Here is a 27,090-nt window from a genome sequence, read left to right as displayed (position 1 = left end):
AAAAGAGTCAGTGTGCTAAATCACTTGGAATCACACATACACAAAGGCTTTTCAATCTCTGCTTGGGAAGGAAATTGAGCATAGGTGTGCACTGGCCCTCTGGCTTCACTAGTTTTCCTAGACACTGCTTTGAATACTGGCATAAAGTGTTCTTGAAAGCATAGCTGGGAAAGTCTGAAATCTCTCCTTTTTGTTGTTTCATATGTTTATTGCTCTGAAATAATTCCAGCCTCCTGACCGCATTCACATCTGAGAACCAAGAGGCAAATAACTGTTCTGATTTAAATGGGATGTCTTTGTAATCTGATGCCTGCAGAAATGAGCTTCTGTACGCATCAAGCACAAAGCCATTCAAAGATGTAGCTCGTTTCCAATTACCTGTGGAGTATCTTTTGTCCGAGTTCATTTATTTTACCCATAGGCATCAAAGGAAAACTTAAGACATGTTCACATCAATTTCCATTTAATCGCCTATTGATAACATCATCTCTGCATTAAATTAGGAGATTTGAAATACCTCCACTTTTGAGGCTTCAGGGAACAACGCTCTGCTAGGAAGTCTCGAGTACTAGCAGCACATAACATCTTGGGAGAGTTTCTGTGGCTTATGTGTTGGATGGGAAGGCAGATTGTGGCTGGTCATTGCCTAGCGCAGAAAGTGGGAGACCACAAAAAGCTGTGTGTCTAGGCACAATTGCAACAGTCTGCTTGAAGAGAGGTTTGGAAACGTGTGTGTGGTGGGTCAGATCCCATTCACGTTCAAGGAGCAGGAGGGCTGAGACAGAAAATGGTTTTATTTCCACTGTCAGAGGTGTGTCCGCACGGGGTTTTTCGGACTGACATGGATTTGCTTGGTCACTGGTCAGCTCAAAGCCAAGCTGATGAGCTCAGAGAAGCCCTGGGATGTTGTTGGAATCTGGGTTGCCAAACGTGCTTAATGATAAGCTGTTCTCAGAGGTCTGGGCTGTTAGCTCAGTTACATGAGCTCATGTTTGCCTCACGAAGATAGTGTAGACACACCAAGTTCCAGGAGACACTGCGTTTTCCTGTCATCTTAGCCAGAGATGTGCGGTCCCTCCCCATCCCAGTTATAACTGCCTGAGACTGTGTTCAGATGCTTACTCAGAATGAGCTCTTGATGTTCTTTTAATGTGTTTGAGAGCCTAAATGCCCTCCAGTCCTCCAAATGAGCTCTGACAGGTCCTTTGATATGTTTGAGATCAGAAGTTGCTTTTCTTCTGGAGACGATGGGACTTAGAAAGTCCAGCTGGTTGTGATGGTAAAAGTCCAACAAGTACATAATCTTGTGCTGGCACATGAGTGGGATGGAGGCACGTTACAAGACCTCTCTTCTTTTTCGGTTTTATTTGTAGGAATGTGCGGTAATATTTTAATCCCGACAAATTGTCCTCTAAGGAGTGTTCTGAATAGACCAGCTGTCAGTAATTACACAATGAATCTAGGGCACTGTCTACTGGATCCAACAAAGTCTGGCCTTTAAAACAAATATACTCCTGGGCAGTGGAACCAGCGAAGCCTGCTTTCCTGTTTGCCTTTGTATTGTGTTTGAGCTCTTATTTGGCTTACAGCTAAGTGATACTCAGGGAGGACTCTTCTAATAGCTATGTCCTTCCCTCAGTGGGAACATAAACAGGATCCATCACTGCTGACCTGATGCCTGTGTCAGTGAGGGTGATGTTCGCTTAACAGCTCTGGGACTTTGCCACCTCTGTTAGAATTGACTCGATCCATCGGTGGACTCAGTAGTTATTTTGGAAGGAGAGGTCGAGTGGGACACCCCTTGATTAAGAAGTTGGGTCAAAAATCTCCAGCTGTGTTGGTAGAGGAGGGCAGGAGCACATCCACTGTTGGAGTTCCCCTTGATGGCAAAGCCTGGAAATGTCCTAATTGTAAGAACAATGGATGGAAAATGGTGCAGAACTCCATCATAGCACTGACTGCATGTTAGAATTCCTACAGATCTCAGAAATAGGTGTCATGAGGGAGTCCTGGGGTCTCCATCCTTGATGGTTTGTTTTGGGATTATTTTAAGGAGATTAGAAAAACACCTGTCAATAATATCTTGTGTTTTAGCATGGATAGTCTAGATGGGTTCTTCCAGGTGTGTTATCTGCTGATCTATGCAAAGCAAGTACTAAGAAGCACAGCAACAAGCAGGAAAAATAATAGACCTTTTAGTGCCCTGCATTTCCATGGCATCTTGAGAAACTTGCTTTTAGGTTAGGGCACATCACTGAAATGTGTCAGCCTCATAAGGACATGCCAGACACCTGGGGTGAGCTGTAATCTAGTCTTTCTCCTCTAACTGCTGTTTGTTGAGTCTCTTGATCTAAGAAACTTGAGATGATGAATTGACCTGTTCTTTTCTCTCCCCACACCCTGAAGACTTGGGATGATGAACTGGAAAGATCAGCCCAAGCTTGGGCTCAGCAGTGCATCTGGGACCATGGGCCCAGTGCCCTCATCAGGTCAATTGGACAGAACTTGGCAGTTCACTGGGGCAGGTAAGAGTTGGGGTGCTACAAGCTAACTGCAAAGAGCAACTTATGGATCCTCCTTTAACTAAGTTGGGAAACTTTTGCCTTGTTGGTGCTTATTAGAGCACCAGGGAGATGGAAGAAAAGCTGGGGATCACTAATTGCTATTGCTTTGGAGAAATGGTTATACAGATAATATCTGCAGCCAGCATCAGTAAAACAACATTGATGTGGGTTACTCCATTTATTCCTGGGAATACAGCTGTAATGTGCTTAAAGTGAATCTTACTCCTCAAGAACAGCTACATAAGTCATAACCCTTGATCCTATACCTGCTGTTTCAGTAGTCAGGATGGAGGGGGGTCTTGGCACCATGCAGAAAACCTGCTCAAAGCTGAAGCTTCTTAGGAATGATGTCTGCACTCAGCTTAATAATTTCTTATTTTATTTCCCATATTTATCCAGCTCCTGATTTCTCTTTACTGAAAACACTTTGCAGGTTTTTTTGTTTTGTTTTGTTTTTTTTTTAAATTCCAGGGGAAGGTTTTTAACCTGGAATTATTAACCTAGCTAGGAAAGCTGATGTTGTGGCTTCCAAATGGATTTGGCTCTCCAGCTCATGGTGACATTTGCTTATTGTGAATCCCCTATAGTTAAGCTTGCTATAGGTTAATCCTACTTTGTACAGCAAATATTTTTGTACGTGCTCAGCAGCCCTGATGGGTGGAAATGCAGTTATGTTTGCTGTAAATCAGGTGGAACTTGGTTGAAAGCAATGGAAATTTGCTGGTGTGAAATTAGTCTGATACAAAAATCGGGCCTGTTTTTGTTGGCTGAATAAAGTAATGATTGGAAAGTAGAGTGGTTAATCCATTGAAACGGAGTCAAAGATCGTGCTGTCCTTGGCTCTCCTACAAGTGTTCAAGATGGCCATGGGTTACTGATGGAGGTAGATCCAATCTTGCTCCCTTTGCAGTCAACTGAGAGGAAAAAGAAATCAGATTTATCTAATTTTTTTCAGGAACGGGCCATAACTTGATTGCCTCAATTTCCTCTCCTGTAAAATAGGATTCGGAAAGTATTCACTTAATGACATCATGAGATGAATGTTTTTGAAATACTTCTAATGAATGATTTTTAATGAAGAGTTGGCTGAAAGAGCAAGCTCCAGTTGGTAATGATATCATTCGTGTTTCTGGCTGCTTGCTCCATGTGAGCTGTTGAAAGCAATAAAAAGTCGTGGGTTTGAAGCACTGCTCTGCTTTGATACAGACTCTGCAGATCACTCTGCTCACTGTGTACACAAAACACATATGAGTTTCTATAGGTAGTTTTAACACCGTTTGTGTTGCCCCAAACAGCACAAGTAGCATCAGTGCTGCTGGAGGCTGTAATACCTAGTGTGTAGTTTGTAGAAAGCACATGCAGTTTATGCTGGGGCTTAGTGTAGAGGGAAATTGATGCAATAAAAGGTGGGATATTTCTATAGTGCACCACCGCTCGGAGTGATGCGAGTGAGAGAAGCCCACTCGGTTTCAGAGGTCTTTCGGTATTAACTGCCAGCCTACTTCCAGATTTAGCAAATTGCCCAGTAGTAAAATAGGTACACGCTGGCTTTTGGTTTAAGATGTTTGGCAAACCTTTACTTGTGTTTACTCTCAAAATACAACTTTCCGCCAAACTAGAAGTTTTTTGTAGTTGTGTGGAAGAGTGAGGAGGACATTTCAGGTCACTTGAAGAGCATGTCAAACCTATAAATAATACAGAAAGTCAGGCCAGGCTGTGAATCTGAGGGGAAAAAAATAAAACAGTTTTAATGTTTTTCAATGAGATTTTTTTTTTCCTGTTCATTAGACTGGGTTCTTTAAGCACCTTCTCAATGAATGGAACTTGCCTTAACTTTAATATAAAAATTAGGTAATTGTATAAAAAAGAAATCTGGGCTTACAATATGGCTGTCATTTGAAAACTTCAACCAGAACTTTATGATTTATACTGCATTTGCTCCTTCAGGTACCGTTCTCCAGCTTTCCATGTCCAGTCTTGGTATGATGAAGTTAAAGATTACACATACCCGTATCCTCACGAGTGCAATCCATGGTGCCCAGACAAATGTACTGGCGCTATGTGCACGCATTACACCCAGGTAAAGGAGACAAATGGCTTTTGTACCTCTACTTTCTACATCCCCCCGTGTCCCTGCTGTCACTGCAACGTGTGTCCACAGTGGGATAGTTTGCTTATCTCCCATAACTGCGTTACACTTGCAGATAGTCTGGGCCACGACGAACAAGATTGGCTGTGCTGTGAATGTCTGCAAGCAGATGAATGTCTGGGGAGAAATATGGGAGAATGCTGTCTACCTGGTCTGCAACTACTCACCAAAGTAAGGCAGATGAGCTGGGCTCTCTCCAGCTTTCCTAAAACTGGCAGGTTGCTTAACTAGCCCAGGGTCTGTGGAAGAGATTTGAGGCAGTCTAGACTGGTGGTTGTGGCTTTAAATTTTCTCTTTAGACTGCAGCACAGAGCTGGTTCAAGACTTCCGAGCATTGCCTGGAAAACTAAATGAGGGGCTGGGGCCAGGCTGGAGCTTTGATGTTCCTGCCATGGGAAGGAGGTGAAGGAGATGGCCAGGATGGAACTGGTGTGCACTGCCAAGAGAGGCTTGCTCTCTTTGCTGCTGGAGGCTGGGAGGGGATAGGGTGGTGATTAACATTGCTCCAGCAGCAGCTTCTGGGCCCGGCCAGGTAGGCTGCTGTATCATAACACATTTTTCCACCTCCCCATGCAACAGCTCCTGGTTTAAACATGCCACTGCTTCATGCAAAGGCAGCCCTGCAGTAGTCACTGGTGGAAGCTGGGGCCCGTTGCAAGGAGCTGCAATGAGTTAAATCCCAAACCTGGATGAGCTCCCTGTGGCTTAGAAGAAGGGAAAAAAAAAAAAAAAAAAGGAAAAAAGGTGAAATAACTGCATCAGTCAGGATTTAGCAAGCTTGATGGATTGGTTTGACTTCAAAATGAAAATCACAGTTCCTGACTACTGTGTCCAGAAGTGTCCTACCTGGCAATGGCAATCAATATTTTCTGCTTTAATGGCTAACAGAAGAAACATTCCCATTCCAAGTCCTTGGCAACTTAAAAAGTAGGAGATCACCATATACGAGTGGAGTGGCTTGGAGAGCATCTGACTTCTGGAGATCAGAATAATGCAGAGGAAAAAGGTGTGTAGGCATGGAGATGGCAGCTCATAGTGTGATCCAGGCAGAGCTATCTGCATGGGCTGCCTAAGCCCCTCTCCCCATGTCAGATACCAAGCACATTATTCATCTGGTTTGGTGGGATTTAATAACCTGTATTTCATAAGGGATCATGTCATCTCCCACGGAACTCCTGCAGCAGGCTGGGCTATTTGCACATCATCCGTTTGGGGATGCTGGATGGAAAAATACTCTATTTCCTCAGCTTCTGCTTAATCTTTTCTCTCTGGCATTGGTGAGCATTGTCCTCATCTAGCCTTATAGGTGGAGACAGCTGAAAGAGCAATAACCCAAGGGTTCATAGCCATGGGCTGAACTCCGGCTCCTTCAACCTTCTCAGCCCCTAAAGTCTGCTGTACAGAGCACTAAAAAAGTGCTTTTGTTTCTGGGTAGTTTCTTGAGGAAGATGCAGTAACCCATTGATATACCTCTGTTTACATAAGATCACAGCGTTTATACTGGAGTTTAATGTAAAAGTGATATTGCATGCAATTTATTTAAGTAACCCTAAAAATGTCATCCTGGGGGTGAAATGAGGAGGAACGCTTTTCTTACAAGGGCTGGTTGTTCAGTCTTTGCTTAGCTGCTCTGGGCCAGGATGGTGTTACTGCACTCTCAGAGGGAAAACTGGAGACTTAAGGATGTCCGGGTTGGGTGAGGAAGGAGTGCAAAGTGGTTCTCTGCTTCCCAGATGATCTGGTGTGAGCGTCCATGTATATTTGGTCATTTTCTGCTTGGAAATGGTTCCGGATGGATAATAGAGCAGCTTCTAAATGGTAAGAGCTGTACTCCAGCCTGTACCATGAAGCTGCCTGGGGGTGCTGCAGAAAATGGTGTGAAGTTTGTGGTTCTGATGAGCAGAAGACAAGTGTCAGGCCAATGGGAGGCAGCAGGGAGACAGCCGCTGAGTTATTGCTGGAGAACAACAGGCAATGCAGGATGGGAAGAATGGGGACAAGCTGTCTTTCCCCATTTACAGCCCCCTGTCCAAGGATGAGCACAGAAGAAACACCCATTTTATCCACTCCTTTAGTGCCAGGCAGGCTCAGGGGCTTGGCTGGGTATTTAGGTGTCTGATGGGAATGCATTGCTCCTGTACTTCCAGGGGGAACTGGATTGGAGAAGCCCCATACAAGACTGGCCGCCCCTGCTCTGAGTGCCCACCGAGCTATGGAGGAGGCTGCCAGAACAACCTCTGCTACAAAGGTATGTGCTGGGGAGCTTGGCGGAAAAGGCTGGAGCAAACTTAGGTCTGGAAACACTTAATTAGAAGCAGCCATAGCCTTGTGCACCTTTTAATTAGCCATCCTTAATATTTCAACATCACGACACGTGGTGCTGCTGAAACCAAACCCCTGAACTGCTCAAGATCTGGAGCTGGGAATCGGTGCGTTTGTCCTATGAAAATGAGAGCGAGGGCTTGGATGAGGGGGAAGCTGCTCTGAGCTTACATAGGTTTGGCTCGAGAGCTCAGGCGGGATTTTGAGTGCTGGCAGGCTGCGGGTAGGAGCGATCCCGTCCTCGCGGGGTTTGTTTGGGAAGGGAATGTTCTCCAGCGCTTACCAGAGGCGATGTGGGTGGGCAGAGCTTGGCTGCCTCCCCTGCTCCTTCGGGGGCCAGGGACAGAGCGTTTTCCCTCTCTCCCCACCTTGGTTTTCATGGCTGTAAAATGAATACAGCAATTCCTGTCTCTTGGAGGAGAGGACGGGATCGTGGACGGTTTTTCCTGACCTGTGGAGTTTTCTCGGAACAGAGGTCAATAGAGAGAAAAATATTAACCCTGAAGCCTCCAGTGAAGCAGTGCTATCCCCACAACAGGCAGGATTTCCTGGGGTCATGCACTGAGGGCCATTTTCTTTTCCCGTGTCTTTTGCTTCACAGACAGCTGGGCTCTGGGAAGGAGGCAGGCCCTCCATAGACCTGCCCAAAGCAAAGCCTTATTTTTCTGCCAAATTACCTTCATTTTTAGCCTTTGGGGTTTGGAGGGAGGACCCCAGGGTGCAGCAGGGAGGGGGGAACAGGGTGCCCTGGTGGTACAGCAAGAGGGAGAAAGCCCTCTTGGAGCCATCATCCATCATCCCCCCCATTTGCATTGTTCCTCCCCATTGCTGTGAATAGTGCATGGTTTTGGGTAGGACTGGCCCAGCAGGATGAATTTTGCTGGCACTGTTTCCCAAATCCCTCTGCCTGGCTGCAACAGCAGGGGCTTGTTCTCTGGTAAAATGAGGGATAAATCCGCTGCAGGCACTAAAGCTGGGATCACGCTGTGTCAGGACCCATGCTTTACTTGAGGATCATCTGAATCCATGCTCATGGGGTGCTTTGGAGAAGCAAACCCTGATGGGAGGATAAAAAGCTTCAGCCACCTTCCCAAATAGTAGAGCCTCTTTTTGCATGCACCCATCGGCAAATCTGTGTTTCCCTACAGAGAGAAGGAGCTGTCTGTGAAGCAGAAGAAACAGCAGCACTTTCTTTACTAGTTAGTGGAGATCATTTCAAACCCTCACTGTAAGATGCTATAAATGCTGCTTCATGCACAGAGGAGCAATCTCCGCTCCAAGTGCTGCACCTGCCCTGTCAATAGCCCCGTGCTGCATTTAACTGGCGTTTTTGAGCTTCCAATTGTTTAAAAGCAGATCGTCGTTAAACTAAATCGCCTCCCTCACAACAGGGACATGTCAGACTTCCCCATCAATGTGAACACACTGTAACTCTTATTTTAATCCCCCCTTCTCACCAGATTACCGTTACGAGGATCCCATCATCACCGAGACGGATGAGACAAACGAAGTGGAGATTTCCCAGGTTGCGGAGCAGAAGCCGGTGCGGTTCAACCTTCCAGAAAGCAAGGCCAACAAACCTACCAAGCCCAAGAAGGTCATCCCAGAGTCCTACATGAGTAAGACAGCCTCTCTTTTCATCAGCTCTGACATACCTCTATGAGTAGAGGTGTAGAAAGTCATGCGGACTTTGGGCAACATGGTCTAGTGTGAGGTGTCCCTGCCCATGGCAGGGGGGTTGGAACTGGATGATCTTAAGGTCTTTTCCAACCCAAACCATTCTGTGATTCTATGATTCAATGAGCAGGCTCAGGGAAAATTAAATAAGAGGATGTTTGAGGGGAGGGGAAGGAGTTCTATGTGAAAATTCAGTCTTCATTGTAGCAGAAGCCTTCCAGAAACAGGAGGCAAAGCTTTCAAGAGCTACTTGTGCCTTCTGCATATAATCTGCAATAGTTATTTGTTCTGTTAAGCCATCTTGAGGAGATATCAATGAAGCAAAGGTTCTCCCATCCGTAATCAATTTAGGACATACTGGTTTTATTTCCCATTTACAATACTTCACTACTACAGCTACACCCATTGCAGCTTTTCTGTTTTTTTTTTTGTTTTGTTTCCCTTTTATTTCTTACTTGGGAAGATTTCTGAAGTTATCTGGTAGTACTTCCTCACTTGTTTTATACCTGCTGTTAATTAAAACAGGCTTATTGTAAAAACAAGGTGAGGCAAGCCAATGCATCCTTTTCAAGTCTATCTTCCGGCATCTCAGGAGTCTGTAATTAAACAGAGAGTATGAGAGCTCTGGCTTGCAGACCTCAGGCTGTAAATCAAAGCCTTCAGCTGTCAGGTGTTTCTTCCTTGTTAATATTTCCAAAGTCACCTGTCTCAGGTGAAGGCCTAAAGAGGCACGAAATGCTCCAGGCTGGGTTGTTCCATGCTAAGGTTTTACTGTGCTGCATCAAAGACCTCCAGGGAAGATTCGTGGTGATTGCTCGTCTCCGTAGCTTGAGAGCAGCCTCTTTGCTTTCTAAATGACTTATGTACTTTGTGTTTTCTCCTCAGCACAAGTCATAACGTGTGAGACCAAGATGAGAGACAAATGCAGAGGCTCAACATGTAACAGGTAGGGTTTTATTGATACATCTTGGAGTGATACAGGAAAAAGTGGCTTAAAAATTGCCCAGCTTTTTTGCAAACATAGGATACGTAATATTTTTGTGACTATCTAGGTAGATCTCTTAAAAAATACAGCCTTCAGCCAAGCCTAGCAATAAGGTGACTCAGTTTTTTACTCAGCCACGATGACCCACAGTTTCAGGTATCCAAAATCATTTAATGAATTTTGGCAGTGTCTCTTTTTGAGCCTTTTTCATGCATTCCACCGCTGTCCAAGCCAGACCCATAATTCATGGCTTGTCCCCTCCCAGCCAGTCAAGAACTTCTGGTTAAGGTTTCTGCAAAGAACAGGACAGTTTATCACTTGGAGAAAACCCAAATCCACAGAATCTAAATATTGGTCAGGATTTTAAGGAGGGTGGAGAAACTGTTTTAAAAAGTAGCTATTTTGCAATCTTGTTTTTAAATGGAAGAGTTACGTGAAATGAATGGAATGACTATTAAATAAAATAGAGTCAAAGTCTGTTTTTCTTGAATTGTTTTTTTGCCACCCTCAAAGATATATATCTTTACTAGGTATTTGTGCCCAGCTGGCTGCTTGTACAGTAAGGGAAAGATCTTTGGAACATTTTATTATGAAAGTGTAAGTACCTTATAATAGCTCATAGATGTAATTTGTGAGGAGTTAGTGGTAATAACAGAAATGGGAAATGCCAACAATTCTAGTATAATTTGGCTTTTCGTATTCTCCAATTGTGCTGTAAAATGGTGCTAATAAAGATTATCTGTGTTTTCCTCATCTTAGCAATGAAAAAAAGAGCATTCTGGAAAGGCAAAGTGATTCCAGACGTGATTTTGTGCCCTTAATTTGCAATGAAACCCATGAAAAGTGAGGGATGGGGATCAATAGACAGCTCTTACAAAGATCTCTTCTTTAGTGTGGGCAGCTGTCATGCTGAACAGAAACTTTATACGAAAAACACCACTAAATGTTGTAACTAAATAATATTTTGGGCAGATTTCTTGGATCTTGAATTAGCAGGATAATTTATAAATAAAGCATGGCACTGTTTTCCCATCAAAACTACTTTTGGGGTGAAGATAAAAGGGGGTTTGTGTAAAAGCATGTTTGCTTTCCCCATTCTCGCTGTTAGTGCATGACTGCATCGCCCATGATACATCTTTGCCCTGAAACTTCTGTGATTGCAGACAGCCACCTCATCCAAGTGGTTTCAGCATAAATATTTTGGGTTTGAATATTTTCTTGAGAGATGGAAATATTTCATACTGGTCACTTATTTCCAATGCTGCTTTTCTTCTAAATTGTATCTAAATGTCAGGTTTTGTTATTCAAAAAAAGCTTGCCATTCAACCAGGCAGTGCTTAAAATAATAGTAATAATAAAAAAAGAATAAGGCTGTGTTGGGAGAGTAAGATTTAATGACCAGATTCCAAAGGGCTGTACTCAGCTTATTTTCCATTTGGCACTTTGGTGGTGGTTTCATTTCTTCTTCATCTTTTTTGCACAGCGGTTGGTCAGCGTTTCTCTGTGAATGAGATTAATTCACATACTGTTTGCGTTTATGCTCTTGTCAGTCATCAAGCATCTGTCGTGCTGCAATTCATTATGGCATCTTGGATAATAAAGGAGGGCTGGTTGATATCACGAGGAAAGGGAGGACACCGGCGTTTGTGAAGTCTACCCGGAATGGCGTGGAGTCATTTAGGTACTACCTTCACGAAAAAGCTTTTGTATTTGCTTTAAATATAAGCAGATGTTCAGTCATCTTTTTACTCAAATGTAGACACAGTGATCAAGTAATTCTGGTATGCTTATGTTTTTAATAAATGTCTGTCTTTGTTTGCTTGTTTTTCAGGAAAAGCAAGCCTTCGAATGCGTTCATGGTTTCCAAAGTCACAAGTAAGTTTGAATTGTTGATAACAAACCTTTGCTGCTAGAGTTTTAGGGGATACTTAAAAACATTACTCCTTACAGTGCTCTTTTTCATTTTAAGTGGTCATGTCAAATGGTTCAGCACCAAAACTAATACATAGACTGATGATCCATCACAGAGTGTAGGCAATTCCACCATCAACCACATCATTTATCGGTAGGGATCTCGGAGGAAAGTACAGAAAAAGGTGCTAATGGGTCATTTCCAACAGCATCTCCTGGTGATGGGTCACAATTGGTCCAAATATCAGCTGCAGTGTCACAGGCTGCTGATAGTAAAATGATGGAAGATGGTGCATCCTTGTGTGAAAGCTTCAGCCTAGTGTGAGCACTCTAGAAACTGCAAAAGATAGTACCCACTACAGTGCAGTAGTATAATGAAACACATAATACATATGCAATTAGTTTATAACAGTGAGTCATCATATTTATGATAAACATAAACAAATACTGTGGAGTTCTACTTTTTAAACAATTCCTGCTCTCTGAATATCTTTGACTAATGCCTCTTCCTCCTATATACAAACATCACTTTGATTAGATTCACTTGAGCCACTCTCAGGGAAAACTGTAGCTGTTGGGTCATTTGAACTCTGTCTGGAACTGTAGCTAAAATACACTGTCCTGTGGATCAGCTGCTTTTCCCTTTTGAAAACTGTGACCTTTTTAAGGCCACATTGTAGTATGGTAGCAGGATTTCTGCTGGAGAGCTGGTCAGCCCTCTCCTGGATGCATGCCACTGGTAGAGGAGCGATCAGCTTTCCTCCTGGTGCCCTCAGCTGGACATGGGTCTCACCAGCTGTGTTGCGTGACTGACTTGTGTTTTCTGCAGATGTCTGAGCTATTTATTAGGTCTAGTGATTTGCCTTTCCATATTTATCCCTGCAGCACAGACGCTGGATTGCTACACTACCGTAGCTGAGCTGTGCCAGTTCAAAAAGCCGGCAACCCATTGCCCAAGGTAACACAAGGCCACTTATGTTCTGCTTAAACCTGCTCTGCTATGATGAGGGACAGCTGAATGGAGGGTGCTGCAGTCCCCAGATCTGAGGGCTAGTGGGAATGGAGCTGGTTTCACCATGAACTGGAGGAGTGGGTTGGGAATGGTGTGTTTCCTCCTGCCACTGCGCTTTTCTTAGCACCAGAATAGAAAATTCACATTAAGTTTTCAGACCTTTTCATTAACATGTAAGTCGGGCTAAGAGATCCTATTTCAGCACACCCCTATGCATGAGCATGCCGCTTAGCACTCTGTCTTTGTTCACCACCACTTCCTGGTTCTTGGATTTGGCTTTGCTTTCTGCTTTAGAATATGGAAAATGTTTGTTCTAGAAAGCTGCTTTGTGCAGGTGTAAGTAGTGAGCACAAACGCATGCAAATAATTACACATACAACATTGTGCAAAAAGATAAGTACTCCCCTTTGAAAATGTCATAAAAGGCCGACCCTTCTTTTACTGGTCTAAACCCCTGTATTTGGAGTTCTGCAGTAAGTACCAAATGTCATCTCAGGGGAACAAATAATTAAATTCACTGTTGCCACCTGCAGACCAGATGCAGGCACTTGAAACCTCCCAAGAATGCAGCTTGCTTTCCTGTTGAGCCTTGATATAGTGAATAAGTATGAATAAATTGTTTTCTAGGATTTATTGCCCAGCCCACTGTAAGGACGAGCCATCGTACTGGGCACCGGTGTTTGGCACAAACGTTTATGCAGATGTGAGTATGCTCCTTGCCCTGATGCCCCTGTGTATCGCGGTGTATTGCAGAGCCAGAGTCATGCTGTGACTTAGGGAACAAAACCAAACTCTCTGTGGTCATTGCAATGTGGGGATACACCAACAGCTACACCACCAGGCTGAGGTCAATGGGCTTGGGCAGCCCTTCCACTCTTCAACACTGACTTATTCTTAAGGACTTGGGCAAGTCACTTGACTGCTCTGCACCTTGAGGGCTATGGCTATGAAACCAAGGTAGTGCTTGTCCACCTTTGCAAAGTGTTTTGGGATCTACAGATGAGCACTAAAGGGCTTTTATTATATACTACCACATTATGTTACTTGGCAAAAATAGGCCTCCTTCCACCTCCCCTATCCTCTTTCTGGGAGCTGAACAGCGTTTTTGAGCAGTGGGGATGCAGCACAGATCAGTGGAAAGAAAGCATGCGAGTTGGTTTTATTGGTTTGTTTTTCTAAGCTCTGCTTGTGGGGATGAGCAGAGACTTGATGCTAAAACTGGGCAAAGAGTAAGTTTTTTGAAATCTCTTAATATTAGGCCTCCAAAAACTGGGTTTCGACATTTTTCCAATTCTGGGTGCCTCTTTTTATTTTGTTTTACCCTTTTTTCTTTCTTTCTTCAGTGGAAATTGTGTTTAGAAATCCAGCTCCTAGGCTCGTGGGTAGCCTGTAGGAACATGCTTTTTGAAGGCCTGGGGGAAGCAGCTGGCAGATTGTGGACCCCATCTTCGGGTCACCGTGGAGCTTTGCAGACTCATGAGAAAAGAACATCCTGCAGAAACCAGGCAATAATTTGGAGCAAGCAATTTTAAAAGCAATCTAAAAACCCAAACCAATCTATTTCTTATTTTACTTGAGACCAGTTTCTTTAAAGGTAGAGCTGTACAAACAGGTTAGCCTGGACCAGCTCACATGCAAATTCATCAGGCAGCTGCCACCCTGCGGTACTTGCCTCTGTGCATGCTCAGACATGCAGGAAATGGGAAATAGCTTTCTCTTTTTTACTGAGGACAAAACTACCTCAGATTACCCCCAAACGAACAGGGCCTGTGATTACAAATGTATTAGGCTGAGGACCAGTATCCCAGGCTAACATTGTTTCCTGATTTGTACTGACGCAAAAGGATTAGTGTCCTTCAATGAATCGCAAGCTCCTACCATACCCCCTGGGTACCATTTCATAAACGGGGGCATGGACTGTGATTTGGGAGAAAAGTAAAATAAAAGAAAAAGTATTTGGCCATTTTCTGGAAGGTTAGGTTAACCTTTTTCTGGGCTGCTGTACTAATAGAGTGATGTGGGTGTAATAAGGAGAGCATTTAGGTTTTTATGAGAGTGAATGGTTGGTAGCAAAGCAGGTTAAACCAGCTGGAAAAAAGAGTTTGAAGTGGTTGTGAGACGTGCTGGAAAGGGAGAGGTATTGATGCTGAGAAATGCCCAGGCTGGAAAGCCGAGAGGAGCACACAATGCTGAGCAGGGAGAATTTGGACAAAGTCTGTGCAGGATGCTCTCCAGGAGGGGATGCTGTGAATTAACCTGAGCCTGCTGCTGAGGAATGATTAAAACAGGCAATAAGCTGGATGAGACAAGTGCTAGTCTTCCGAGAGGTCTCTTTGGCTTCATGTGTAGAGTGGCACCTTCATGGCCCTGAAGGGACTTGTGCTCTGACTGTGTCTTGTTACATAAGTTATCCAACAGAAAATGAAGCATTTTGCCCCATTTCCTGCCTGCACTCCCTGCAAGGTGCCCTCTGGCCTTTTAGCACCTTTTCTGAAACGTTGACTTGCTAAATGTTCCTGATAGTCCAAGCTGTGATGACAAAATGCTTTGTCAGTCTCTGTAATTACACGGTGCACTCCACTTTTGGCCTGAGGTAGTGTTCACATTTACGTGATCCCAGGCAGGCATGTGAAACTTTGTTTTGCCATGAAGAACAAAACTATGACATGAAGAATTAGCAGTTTTTGTGGCATAGTTCTGATTTTTATTCACAGGGGCATAGGAGCCTCTATCTTGGTTTGTGTTAAGATTTTTTTTTTACCCATTTTAAATGCATTTTGATCAAGTATTTTTTTACTTATCGTTATAAAAATACCTTGTATTGTGTGTTTATAAGATTAGCTCCTGGGTACTCATGGTGGCTTAAAGCACAAAGATATTGGAAAGCAGTGCAGGAAATTGTTCATGGTGAAATAAGTAAGACTGGAACAGTGGCATAGAGGGATCTTAAATGAGCAAAGTGCAAGGAATTATGCTACAGGAAAAGCTGATGCCCAAATCCAAGGTCTTTCCATTGAATGCCATTATACCTCTTTGAGAACAGAATTGCTGCCTGCATGCAGGGTTTGTAGATTGAAGCAGCATGGGGGGAACATACCCAGGATCACCACAGTGCTGAAATCAGTAGTGAGAAGCAGTGGCTGGGGAACAAAAGGTTTGTTGCCTCTTTTCCCTGGTGGCACATTGCAGCAAAGCTCTTTATGCTGCCATGTAAATGGGAGGGGGGAAATAAAAGCCATAATAATCTATGAACACATGATTTTGCCTAGGAAACAAAACTCAGCTCTTGCTAATGTGGGCAGGACCATTTCTGGGGTGATGCTGGAGCTGTGTCTTGATAAAAGAGTCTTTATCAAGGCTGTAAAAGAGCTTTTAAATTTCACAAGACACTGTTACTTGACACTCTGCCTGGCTCCTAGTGTGCCTTAAGACTGCAAGGGAAACCCATCCCTATTCGCTGCTCAGGAGCCCTGTGGAGCCAGGAGGGAAAACAACTCTCTGCTCTCGAGATAAGGTCTTTTATCCACGTTTGTGCAGCAATTAGTTGGAGGAGGATAGATCACCTACACAAGGCAGACGTTTATCACCAGAGCAAACCAAGTTGGGTGGCTCAGCTCTCAGGAGGTATGGAAATTAATGATTAAACCACTCACACTAATGAGAAAATTATTGGTGATTAAACTCATAGTCACAGACTATTGCTAATGGCCACTTTAAAAACCATTGTTGTTTTATGGGGTATGCCTCAGAGTCCACTTCATCAGGAAATCCTTCCAGAGCATCCCAAGGGGCTATGACATGGAAAACCCTTGTGTTGTCTGTTCAGCTGTTGTACTTCTGAATTTGAGGGGAAGGCCTTATTCTTGTAACACCTCATCTTCCAAAAGCTCTGCAGTCAGTTCATCAAAGAGAGGCCTGGCCTGGGATATGAGAGGGCTGTAATCCAACAGAGATAAGAAAAGGCCTGGGGAAAAGCAATAAAAATCCTGTTGGTCAAAGCTTTGAGTAAGCAGCAGAACAGCAAGTCCTGGAAACAAACAGGAATGCCTTGAAAAGAACATAGGATGTCTCCCAGTGGAGAGTGTTGCAAATTGATTCAGGACAGTTTAATTTCATGAGCCTATTTTAGATTTACAGATTTCCCACCACATACTCGGGCGAATTCACAGCATATCTTCCAAACACAGTGTTCCCTTGCTCCCTTGACCATATATAGAAGCAAAATACCAAATTGGCACTCAAAACTCAGAGACCTGCCAAGAGATAGGCCATTCAAAATGATAAATATATAGGGAACAAGGCAAACCTGCCATATATGGCTGTGAGAATGAAACAGCACGATCCGTATCATACCTACGCAACGGGAACGTTTGCCCTTGGCACTGGTTTTGTGGTACTTTGATTTTTAGCAATCAGGGAGTTTATAGGGTTGGGATTTTCACCTGCTGCAGTTCCCCATGCAAAGCTGGGTTTTACTTTTTGTTATTCCAGCTTGCTGTGTATAAATCTTCCAGAGAGTTAATGGCCAAGTTTATATTACGTCTCAGCCTTCCCTGCTTTTGCTCCCTCTTTTCTAGATGCTTTGGGAGCTTAGTCATCACTTGTTAGTAATTTGTGTTCCTCCAGCTCTTCTGACTCTGCATATCCTGGAGAGCAGGGTAATTGCATGATGTACAACAGGGAGGCTTTAATCTTTTCAGAAGTGTTATTCTGCCTTCTGCTTGATGTTGTCTTACGGGATAATGCCTGTCCAAAGAACACTCAATGGGTACAGGTTGTCTGTTTTTCCTAGAAAGAAGGATGTGAGCTGTCCTGGATAATTGGTGGTCATTTACCTCAATTCAAGAAAAGCATCTGCTTTTCAAGCAATTGAGTGAATAAACTGTGCTGAAGTAGCTTGTCACTAACAAAGACTTTCACCACAGTGGTTTCTCTAGTGCAGACCCAGGAGGCACTGGCTGGAGAGTTGTCCTCAATTCCAGCTTTGGCCTTGGATAAGCTCCTAGGTGCAGCTCTAGCAAAAATGGGAGCATTGGAAAGGCTGCTTGTCCTCTACAGTGGTGCTGGATCTTGCAGCCAGGGCTTATGACGTATATATTTTCACATCTCCATGCTTATAGAGATGGTAAAACTCCAGATATGAAATACAGACTGTAAGTGAAAATAACTATCTTTCAGAGCTCCAGTATCTGCAAAACTGCTGTGCATGCAGGAGTCATTCCAGATGAAAGAGGTGGTTTTGTGGATGTGATGCCTGTTGAAAAGAAGAAAAGTTATGTTGGCTCCCTAAAGAATGGAGTCCAGTCTGAGAGGTGGGATTTTTTTCCTTCGTACTTTCCTTTTGTTCTCAACTGTGTGTTCAGTTGTAAGTCAAAGTCAGCAGATATCAGCTAGAAAGGTTGGTGGATTGGAAGTACATGACTTAACAGTGTCGCTGTGAATTTTAAGACTGAAACAAATAGAGCGTGTTGTCCTGCTCTTACTCTCCACAAGCAAGGAGCTACTTCCACATTGGTGCGAAACATATGAAATATTGTTAAGCTTTGTTTTATTTTATTATAGTATGAGTCCATATTAATACATTTTGGGGTGTGTGTTTAACACATTAAAAGGTGAAGATGAGTATTTCTGGATCTTTCAGCCTGGGTCATGTTTTGACCCTTATAATTGGGATTTCCCGTCAAATTTAGGGTGTGGGATGCATTTGTATTTGTTATTCTCTTTGGAAGAAGCTAACCTCTGGGTAAACTAACCTCTTAACAGATATCAAACAGGTTTTGAAAATGGATTTGCCACCCTTATGAATTTTTATGGTTTCTTTTGGGACAGCCTTGCTGGTTTCAGTGAACGGTTGCAAATCAGTATTTCCATAACCTGCAACTCCGGATGATCACAAAGATCAACTCTGAGTTCATTCAGTCCTATCTAATTTGAAACTTCAGTTTTAGTCTGTGATGCATATTATCAGACATTGGTGTGAAGTACTGATTTCTCAGAGCTATCTTTGCAAACATAGAATTTCCCACTATTATGGGGGTTTTGGTCACTGCTAACACGGCGCTCTCTCTTCTGCGTGGTTCCTCTCTTATAACTACCATAAGAAATCCAAACAAGTTTCCTGTTTTTATTCTAATAATGGATAACCCAGAATGCTGTAAAGCATCTCAGAAAATAAAAATAGACTAAGATAGGAAAGCTATAGGTGTTAAATCTGGGCTGCTTTAGTGTAGATCTATCAGGGTCAGCGTTCTGCAGTTCCGTGATTTACAATCTGGTAGATTGGATTTAGATGACAAACCTCCTGTTCATGAGTTTTCTTCTATTGCTGTCTTGCTTTCATTTATCTTGTATACTAACAGACAGCTTTATACTTGGATGACAAACTCTGCCCTAGCTAAGAATAAACTCTACTATTAGCACTGACATGCAATATGAGCACTCGGTGCTGATCTAAGAGGTGAGGGAAACCAAAGACATTCTCACAGTAAGGATGAGCATGAAGATCTGGAAAATGTTATTTACACTCAGCAATAAGGAGCACCTTCATGCTGTGAGACCCACTAGACAGAGAAATAGCTTTTCAAAGATGAAAACCTTTACCCTTGAGGACACTGGAAATAACCTTTGCTAGAGATGCATACCCAGATAGGTATGGGAAAAGGTTGCCTTTAAAATTCACTGAGTCTTTACCCCTGCTGGAATGTTTATTTTGTGGGGAATATGAAATTTTACCTTTTTTCCTGGGGTTTTGCAGCCCAGCAGGGCTCAAGAAATAAGGGCTGGGAACAGAAACCACCCCTTGTCCCCATGCACACATCCAGCAGCTCTGAGTCAGAGTTGTTGGGGATGTCTCTGCAGATTGAGAATTAATATCCATATTTATTGTCATTTAATGTTAGCTGATCTGTCTGTTCCCATTGCCAGCACCAGGAAACAGGCCAGACAGGCCCTGGGAACCTGCCAGCCTATTTGACAATTTACTTTTTAAGAAAACGTTCCTCTTTATGCCTGGATCTCTGCATACGGGAGCAGTGTTCCTTGGATAAAAGCTAGCACTATGAGAGAGGCTCTTGCTTCCCAGCTCCCTTTGTTGGTATTCACACTATAGATTTGGATTGAAAACGTAAAACAAAGGTGGACTCGTGGATTTGTGCCTCTTCTTTTCCATCCTTAATCTTTCTCTTGCTCATGGTAGCGCCACATCAGCACAGAGCCAGTGTGCGTGTATGTCTATTGCACTTTGCATCCTGCAGCACCCATGTTTGGTTCATTACATGGGTTTTGGTTTTAATCTTTTCTTTTTAATTTCTTTCTTTTTCTCCAGCTTAAAGAATCCTGCGGATGGAAACGCCTTCCGGATTTTTGCTGTGAAGCAGTAAAATCCCAAGGAAGGTCCATTTCTCTTTGGGAGAGCGCTCTGTTGATCTCCAGAGACAGGAAGCCTCCTCTGACAGCATCAGCTCTGACTGTACCCTCCTTGCTGATCTCTTTCAGGGAATTAAAAAAGAAAATGGGGAAAAAAAAAGAAAAAAAAGACAAAAAAAAAAAAAAGACACCAGGTTCTGACTCAGCTGTTCGCATCTCATCACACCCGTTCAGCGTTGTATCTTTCTGTGTTTTTGTTTCTCTAGGGGCATTCAGCAACGATAAACTGTTCTAACTTTCAATTTACAAGAGGTGTGCTACACAGAACGACAGTAGCTTAATGTATGGCAGATGTAGGGATCTTGGCCTGGCCTTGGATAGCATTTTTAAGGTGTGAAGCATCTACTGCAACTGGTGTGAGGATGTGCATACTGCTGAGCAGACTTGGAAGTGAGTGACTATCCAGGTGCTGGATCCTTTGAAATGAGAAACTGTTTGAAAAGTTGCATCCTTTGGGGAGAGGCTGGGCTTTGACAGAGTGGTTTTGTGTATATATGATGTTTCGTGTGCAACAGAAGAGAAAATCTGGTCTTTTCCCAATGAGGTGGCATGCATCAGCACGGCTGTGTAAGGCTGCTGGGGCATCACGCTAGGCTATGTTGTATGATTGTGTCATGTTTGGGGAGAGGATGTTCTTGTCGGTTGGACGTCAAGGTTTTTTGGGGATATTAGTAGGGTGTGAAATGGTGGCAGAGAGCCTTGCTGCAGAAAATGAGGCCACCAGATAACCAAAACAGCAAGTTTAGTGTTTGCTGGTCAAACATTCACAGGTATTTTGCAAGTTTGGCAACCTATGAGAAGTCAATGAATTGGGGCTCCTGTGCTGGCACATCTCATCCTATACTACACGCCATTTCACATAAGATTTCAGTTAAATGCAGTGTATTGTTTTATACAGCAGTGCTGGTTGTTTTATCTGTAGTAGTTAAGTAGTGATGAAGTTAATCTTATTTCTGCTAGGAATGGTTGCAGCCGTAGGAAGCATGTTCACTTCACCTTTGTGAAGCTTTTTGTGGTGTGTGCAGTTCTGAGACTTTGAAGTTATGACATAAATTGAGTTAGATTAACTTTTCCCTTTCAGTTTGTGAAACCAGCAGTTCCCCACTGTCAGTGTGAATGCTATACTAAAGAGCATTTGGTACCCAGAATGATACGTTTTGCATAGCCCAGATGTGTTATAATGATGTTATTTCATGTTTTGTTATTTACACCTCAACATGCACCCAACTGCATTCCAAAGCCAAAAGGAGAGCCCAATATGACTTGCTCTTTTAAGGCTGGAGAGAGTATTCTCTACTTTGTATTGGAAATGAATTTTTACAATTGGTCTAAACACAAATCCAGTTGTAACTTCAGTAGTCATAAGAAGGCAACTTAAATTTTAATTCTTCAGTTCTTGTTAATGCATAATCCTTCTGCTCAATAACTTGACTGTAATATTTTATAACAAATGAGAAAATATTACCCTTTGTTTGGCAAATGTCTCATAGCTGCTCTTATGCTCAGGTCATGTTTGTTTTACTCTAGACAGATATACAAGCCATCTCTTCAAGCTCTTTCAAAACACAGATCAAAAATGTTTATATAATTAAGCACGTCTTTAATTCTGTAAACACCATGAAATCAGCAAGGATATTACATTTATCACTCAGTTTGTCTCACCATTGGGGTTTCTTTCTCTGTGAAATCTGAATTTGGAAAGAGACCTTTTGTAAAAGCTGCTTTGCATCGTCTCCAAAAGTGCTGCATAGAAAACCTAGCTTTGTGGGGGATAGAAAGAAATGACTCTGTGTGTTGTCTTTGTTTATATAGTTTATATAGTATCGTCTTTCAAGATGTATCGTATTTGCTTTAGATAGGAAAACTGAACTATTTCTTTCTTAATAGGTAAATTGGTGTTAAAAACAGCTGGAACATATCTTAGAAAAGCTGCTGGTTGGAAGCATTTGAGATCTTGGCAGTGAGATAAGGCTTTCCCTGTGTCTGCCCACTGTGAATAATTACGCTATACATGGTCTGGTTCAAGCCCATTACATACTGCAGCATGAATCTAGGACCATCATGGGCCAAATGGTAGCCACAGTGCTACTTATTGAATTAGAAAGAGTAAGAGATGCAATCAGGTATTCTTCACAGGGACTGCAAGAGCACATAAACGCCTGATGCTAACATATGATCCCACCTCTAACATGCTGTCAGTAATAAATTACATGTGCTCTAAAATGACGGAAAGAAATGTGAGGGCTCTTGCAGACAAGCCCAGGGGATTATTGTGAGCACATAAAAATCCAAACAGCTTGGGATATATCTACCTGAAGAAAAGGGGGTGAGGGAAGAATTATTATTCCAACAGAAATATCCTAACATACGTAATTCAAGTTACAATTGCGTATTTTTAACTTCAGCCAACTGGTTTGGATTTTTAGAAACTGATGTTAATTTAAGTTTGTATCTGTTTATTTTTATATCTGTTGCACAAAAGAGAAATTGTGACCTTACTACACAAATATTATTCGAGGTCCTGGGTGCTATTAGTTTAAACATACCTCCACCAGAATTAGGGGCGATCAGGTCCTCCAAGGCAGTCATGATATATCAATTACTTGCAATCATGTGTGCTAGCTATTCATATATAGGTGGGACAGTACCAGTTTTTAGCCAAATATTTACTGATTTTATTTCTGATACCAAAACATTTCTCAGCCTAATATATTTCAACGCAGCTTAAAGGTGCAGCATGACTTTATATCACCAGATCCATTCCTGCTTAGACGCCAGCCCAGCAGATTAGTAAGAACATGGCAACTTGAAGCATCCAGGCATAGCCATAGTGGTGAAGCCTCTGGCAAAGCCAATGTTGCCTGGTTGTTCTCTTCCAAGGAATTTAGTTTTGAAGCCAAGCCTGCCAGTGCAGACACTGCCATTGCAGAGCATCTGGCTCACCACAGACAGCTTTCAGTACACACAACCAGTGTGAAAGTTGAAGCATGGTGCCTCCCCAGCTGCCAGTGTCCTGTCAGGTCCTTTGGCTCCATTAATATCTTCATTTTAAGATGTTCAGCCAACACCTGATTGAGGAGTCTCCGTTTGGTTGGTTGTGCAGTCTAAATATTTAGGGCCAGTTCATAGAGTTGCTTTTCTTTTTTTCTATGAAAAATGATGTATTTTACTTCCTATGTGTAAAAGTTTCTTGTAAATTTTTACCTACTTTTGCATGTTTTTCAAGGGGCCGTGTGTTTATAAACTACAATTTTTTTTTTCTAAATAACAGAATTGTAAAATATCTTTCCCTTTCCCCTCCATTTTCTTTTGATTTCTGAATTATTTGTGAAATAAAACCTTTCCAGAATGAATGCTTCCCTTGTCTTTAATGCTCAGCCAGAGCTGGGGTTGTATTTAGAAGAGCTATTTGGGATTCCTCCTGGGGACTTGAGTATCCCTTGGAGAGCCCAAGCAAGATCGGGATGTGCAGAGTTTATTCCATAGACAAATAAATAAAACTGCCCAGTGCCCAGGCATTAAAAGCCAACCTTTACCCCATCAAGAATAAGCAGTATCCTTTCCTGAAGCATCCTGAGAGTAAGGGAAAATGAATGTCTGCCTTTAAGTTCCTGCAATATAAGTGCTGAAGTAGATTAAAAGTGGTTGGAAAAAGTGTTTAATGAAGTTATGCTGCAAAATACAACTGAGATGAACTCCCCTGCAGCTCGACCAGGCTGTTGTTAAATGTACCCTTAATTTTTTGAAGACAAAAGTACATATTTTATTTATTTTTTAATTTATTTTTAAATTCCCCTTGAAATTTTCTCCAAGCTCATCCTTGCCAATGGCACCACACATCAAACCAACTTGTTTCACGGTAATTCAACTCCATCTTGGTTAAAGGAGCAACTATGGCAATGAGTTTTACAACTCGGCTTCCAACCAATGAGCACCAGATGGCTTTTAACCAAAAATCTGAGCCATGGGAGGGAGTCCTGACTGACAAAAAGGCCATGAAATTTTATGTGTTCCATTCCAACAAAATCAACATAAAATACAAAGACGTTTGCATCACTCTTAAGCTGGCCTGGTACAGTTATGGTTGAACAGTATGTGACTGTAAAACCCAAACAAAGGACTTGCAAGGTGGCATCTTTATTCTTCTGCCAGTGATTTCTGCAATTACATACAAGCTGCACATCTGAACTTGCTAACGTCCATTTTGTGCTTGCTTCCCCCAGTCTCACTGATGCAAAAATACCTCCCCTACTGAAAGTATTGGGGAAGATTTTCACAAGCACAGCTTAGAAGTAAGCAGGGAAGTGCATTCATAGTAATGCTCATGGTCATGCTGAGGCTGCTTAGACCATCCTATTAATTGTAAGAGTTACTTGAGTTTCTATTTGTTAGTGCTACTGAATGCCCCAAAATACTCTGGCAAAATTTAGGTCCTGATTGGCCTAGAGAGAAAAATAATGTAACACCTAAAATTTAAAGCTGACATTCTTATTTTTTTGTTCTAGCTTCTGACCTTTTGATGTTAGCTCTGATTTTGTGAACTGTTGTTTCCTCCTGCTCAAGCCATGTCCCTTATGCTATGCTTGTCAGCAAGAAAATGGTGAAATACAAGTGCTGCATGAGAACAACATTACATGCAACACTGCTTCTTCTTTTTGGAGAACAAGTTGCAGGTCAGGTAAATGAAGACTTAGAGCACAACACCAAGAAGTAAGAGCAAGACTGATTTCCCCTCCCCAGCAGGAGGTGTGATTCAGACTCGTGCTTTAGTGGAGAGGACATAAAAACTGAAAGGTTGAACAAGAGTAGAGGGGAAAGGAAAGAGAAACCCATGTGCATCTGAATGAGAGTAGCTGTCTACAAAAGGGCAGATCTGATAACCCTGTTTTCCTGTGCTGCTGATAATCCTCTGGGATCAACAAGCTGCAGGACTCTGCCTGCTCACTGTTAAAGGAAAAGGTCTTGTTGCTCTGCCTGCTCCTCACTCCATGCTGAGCTCATCAGAGGCTATGTATAGCATGGGCATGCCTTGGGATGGGTGTTCTTCCAAAACCCCACATTCATTTATAGGATGCACCCGAGCAATGTTTTCAAAGCCATTTTGCAAACGACGGGGTTGGTTCTCATTTATACTAAGGACTTACTTTAAGGCACTTAGAAGACATTTATGCCACTTTAGGGTGTGGACAGAGCAGTGTAAAGAAGCCTCAGTGCGAACAGAAACCACCCTTATATCTTGTTGACAGTGGTTAAAATAGGGTTATGGAGTTAAATCAACAGACAAGGTCTCCCTTATGCAGTGCTCTTCTCTGCAGTATTTGCTCTTCACTCTTCATCCCATGTGAGCAGGCAAAGGCTATATGCAGTTTCCTTCACCCTCTGCTGCGTAGCTGAGCACATCGTAGGTTATTAAGTGTCAAATTGAATACAAGGATATTTATAGCGGGCTAAAAGTCAAGAGGCTCAGGTGGGATATTATAGCTGGAAGCAGAAAGAGAAGGGAGCACAGGCTGCAAAATAAGTTCAGTGCTTCAGAGTGCCTTACAAGGATTGCTTCTCCCAGGTCTGGGGGCTCCTCTGCATTAGGAGCTGTTCATGACCATGACTGCAAGAGAGGGAGGACACTGGTATTTGTAAGTTTTGTTTTGTTTTTCAGTAACTTCTTCGAGGCTTGGTTCTGCACATCTTTCTTTTGCACTTTTGAAAGCCTAAGAAAATGCCATCTATGAGCTATGCTAACGGGCTATAGGACAAGCTTGACAGGAACAAATCTTAAAAGCAGCCTAATTTCCTTCAAAACCAGCATAACAGGCTTTGTGAAGTGAAAAAAAAAAAAAGAGTAAAACCCAATACAGATTGACTGTAGGAGGGGTTTTGGTACCATCTCACTTGACAGAGTCATAAACAGAATGTGGTTTAGATTAATACAAGGGTCTCCAAAACCACACCAGTAACTGTTGGAAGTTGGAGAAACGGTCCGTAAAAATGGGAAGGGATGAATATAAGGAATAATAACAGATGGAGAAGAACCAATAAGGCACTAACTTGGCACAACTGAGATTAAACAGTCAGAATCATCACACTATTTCCAAGGTGATACATGTCATATCTGATGTGCAAAGAGTGACATGGTCTGAAGACATGTGAAAACAGTTTTTCTTCATGCTGTTAAGGTCCGTGTAGTGCATGGATCTATACATGCCACCCAAAAAGTATGTAACCAACTATGAGAAGTCCAGGAGTAAGCAAAAAGAGGGACCTGAGAGACAAAACAACACCTGAGAAAGGAAGAAGGGTGCTTGGAATAAAGATCTGGAACGGTGCAGTCATGGACTTGCATTGTCCCATGTTTGATACAGAGAGAGACCTTCTAGTAGAATGGCTTAGGTAAAGGTGTGCAGTGCCATGTTAGTGTGGACTGAGATAACAGAAAGTAACCCTTGCTCTCCCAGCTGTTGTTCACATTTATTACCACTGTAGGTGTTTTATCAGACAAATGAAGGCAATGGGTCTTTGTGGTGGGTTTAGAGATGGAGCCAGGGACCTCCTACCATATCTGAGGATAAGCGTTGGGGAGAACCCTGGAAAAATGCAGATCTGAAATGCTAGCAAGGGGTGATTTAGGCCATCCCCCTAGGGATGTCACTGAGCAGAGTAACACAAACTGAGGGCTGGCTCTTGGACAGCAGCATGAGCTGCTGAAATGCAGAAGAGGCATCTCGTACCAGTGCCAGGCATGTAGCACCATCTGAGGCTAGGCTTTTGGTGGGAAGATGGAGACCATGGAAAGTTTTTCATCTGCAGAGTCATGAAACAATCTCAGGCGTCTGAGGGCAGCTGGCCAGCTCGGCAGGCTGTGTTTGCCTTTCCAAAGACACGAGTGAAGTCAGGCTGGCTTAAACTGCTACAGCAAAGCAGATGCACAGAGCTAAGAAGCCTACTGCTGGTCAACACTTTTCTGGGGAACAGGTTCTTCATCAGGAGATGGTGATTTTTGTAAATCCAAAGCACTAAACTGGAACTTGTTTGGACACCAACCATTTTA

General features: G+C 42.8%; 1 protein-coding gene across 1 annotated transcript in view; it reads left to right on the top strand.

Annotated features, from left to right (window-relative positions):
* CRISPLD2 (cysteine rich secretory protein LCCL domain containing 2) overlaps positions 1 to 23,394 on the top strand; it is a 30,805-nt gene extending 7,411 nt beyond the window's left edge. Inside the window, exons 3-15 of the mRNA XM_061475069.1 lie at positions 2,407 to 2,525; positions 4,512 to 4,644; positions 4,769 to 4,884; positions 6,861 to 6,961; positions 8,496 to 8,654; positions 9,598 to 9,658; positions 10,228 to 10,294; positions 11,248 to 11,378; positions 11,529 to 11,572; positions 12,494 to 12,566; positions 13,248 to 13,323; positions 17,799 to 17,932; positions 19,945 to 23,394. Coding sequence (XP_061331053.1) covers positions 2,407 to 2,525; positions 4,512 to 4,644; positions 4,769 to 4,884; positions 6,861 to 6,961; positions 8,496 to 8,654; positions 9,598 to 9,658; positions 10,228 to 10,294; positions 11,248 to 11,378; positions 11,529 to 11,572; positions 12,494 to 12,566; positions 13,248 to 13,323; positions 17,799 to 17,932; positions 19,945 to 19,999 — 1,269 coding nt within the window. The 3' untranslated portion in view covers positions 20,000 to 23,394. The remainder of the gene's footprint in view (positions 1 to 2,406; positions 2,526 to 4,511; positions 4,645 to 4,768; positions 4,885 to 6,860; positions 6,962 to 8,495; positions 8,655 to 9,597; positions 9,659 to 10,227; positions 10,295 to 11,247; positions 11,379 to 11,528; positions 11,573 to 12,493; positions 12,567 to 13,247; positions 13,324 to 17,798; positions 17,933 to 19,944) is intronic.
* The last annotated feature ends 3,696 nt before the right edge of the window (positions 23,395 to 27,090 follow it).

This window comes from Pezoporus flaviventris, unplaced genomic scaffold (assembly GCF_033815535.1).
Source record: "Pezoporus flaviventris isolate CSIRO_AGI_PZ_B2104156 unplaced genomic scaffold, CSIRO_AGI_Pfla_v1 ptg000082l, whole genome shotgun sequence".
Lineage (NCBI taxonomy): Eukaryota > Metazoa > Chordata > Aves > Psittaciformes > Psittacidae > Pezoporus > Pezoporus flaviventris.
The sequence above is the reverse complement of the archived record's forward strand: the minus strand, read 5'-3'. Positions and strand labels throughout refer to the sequence as shown.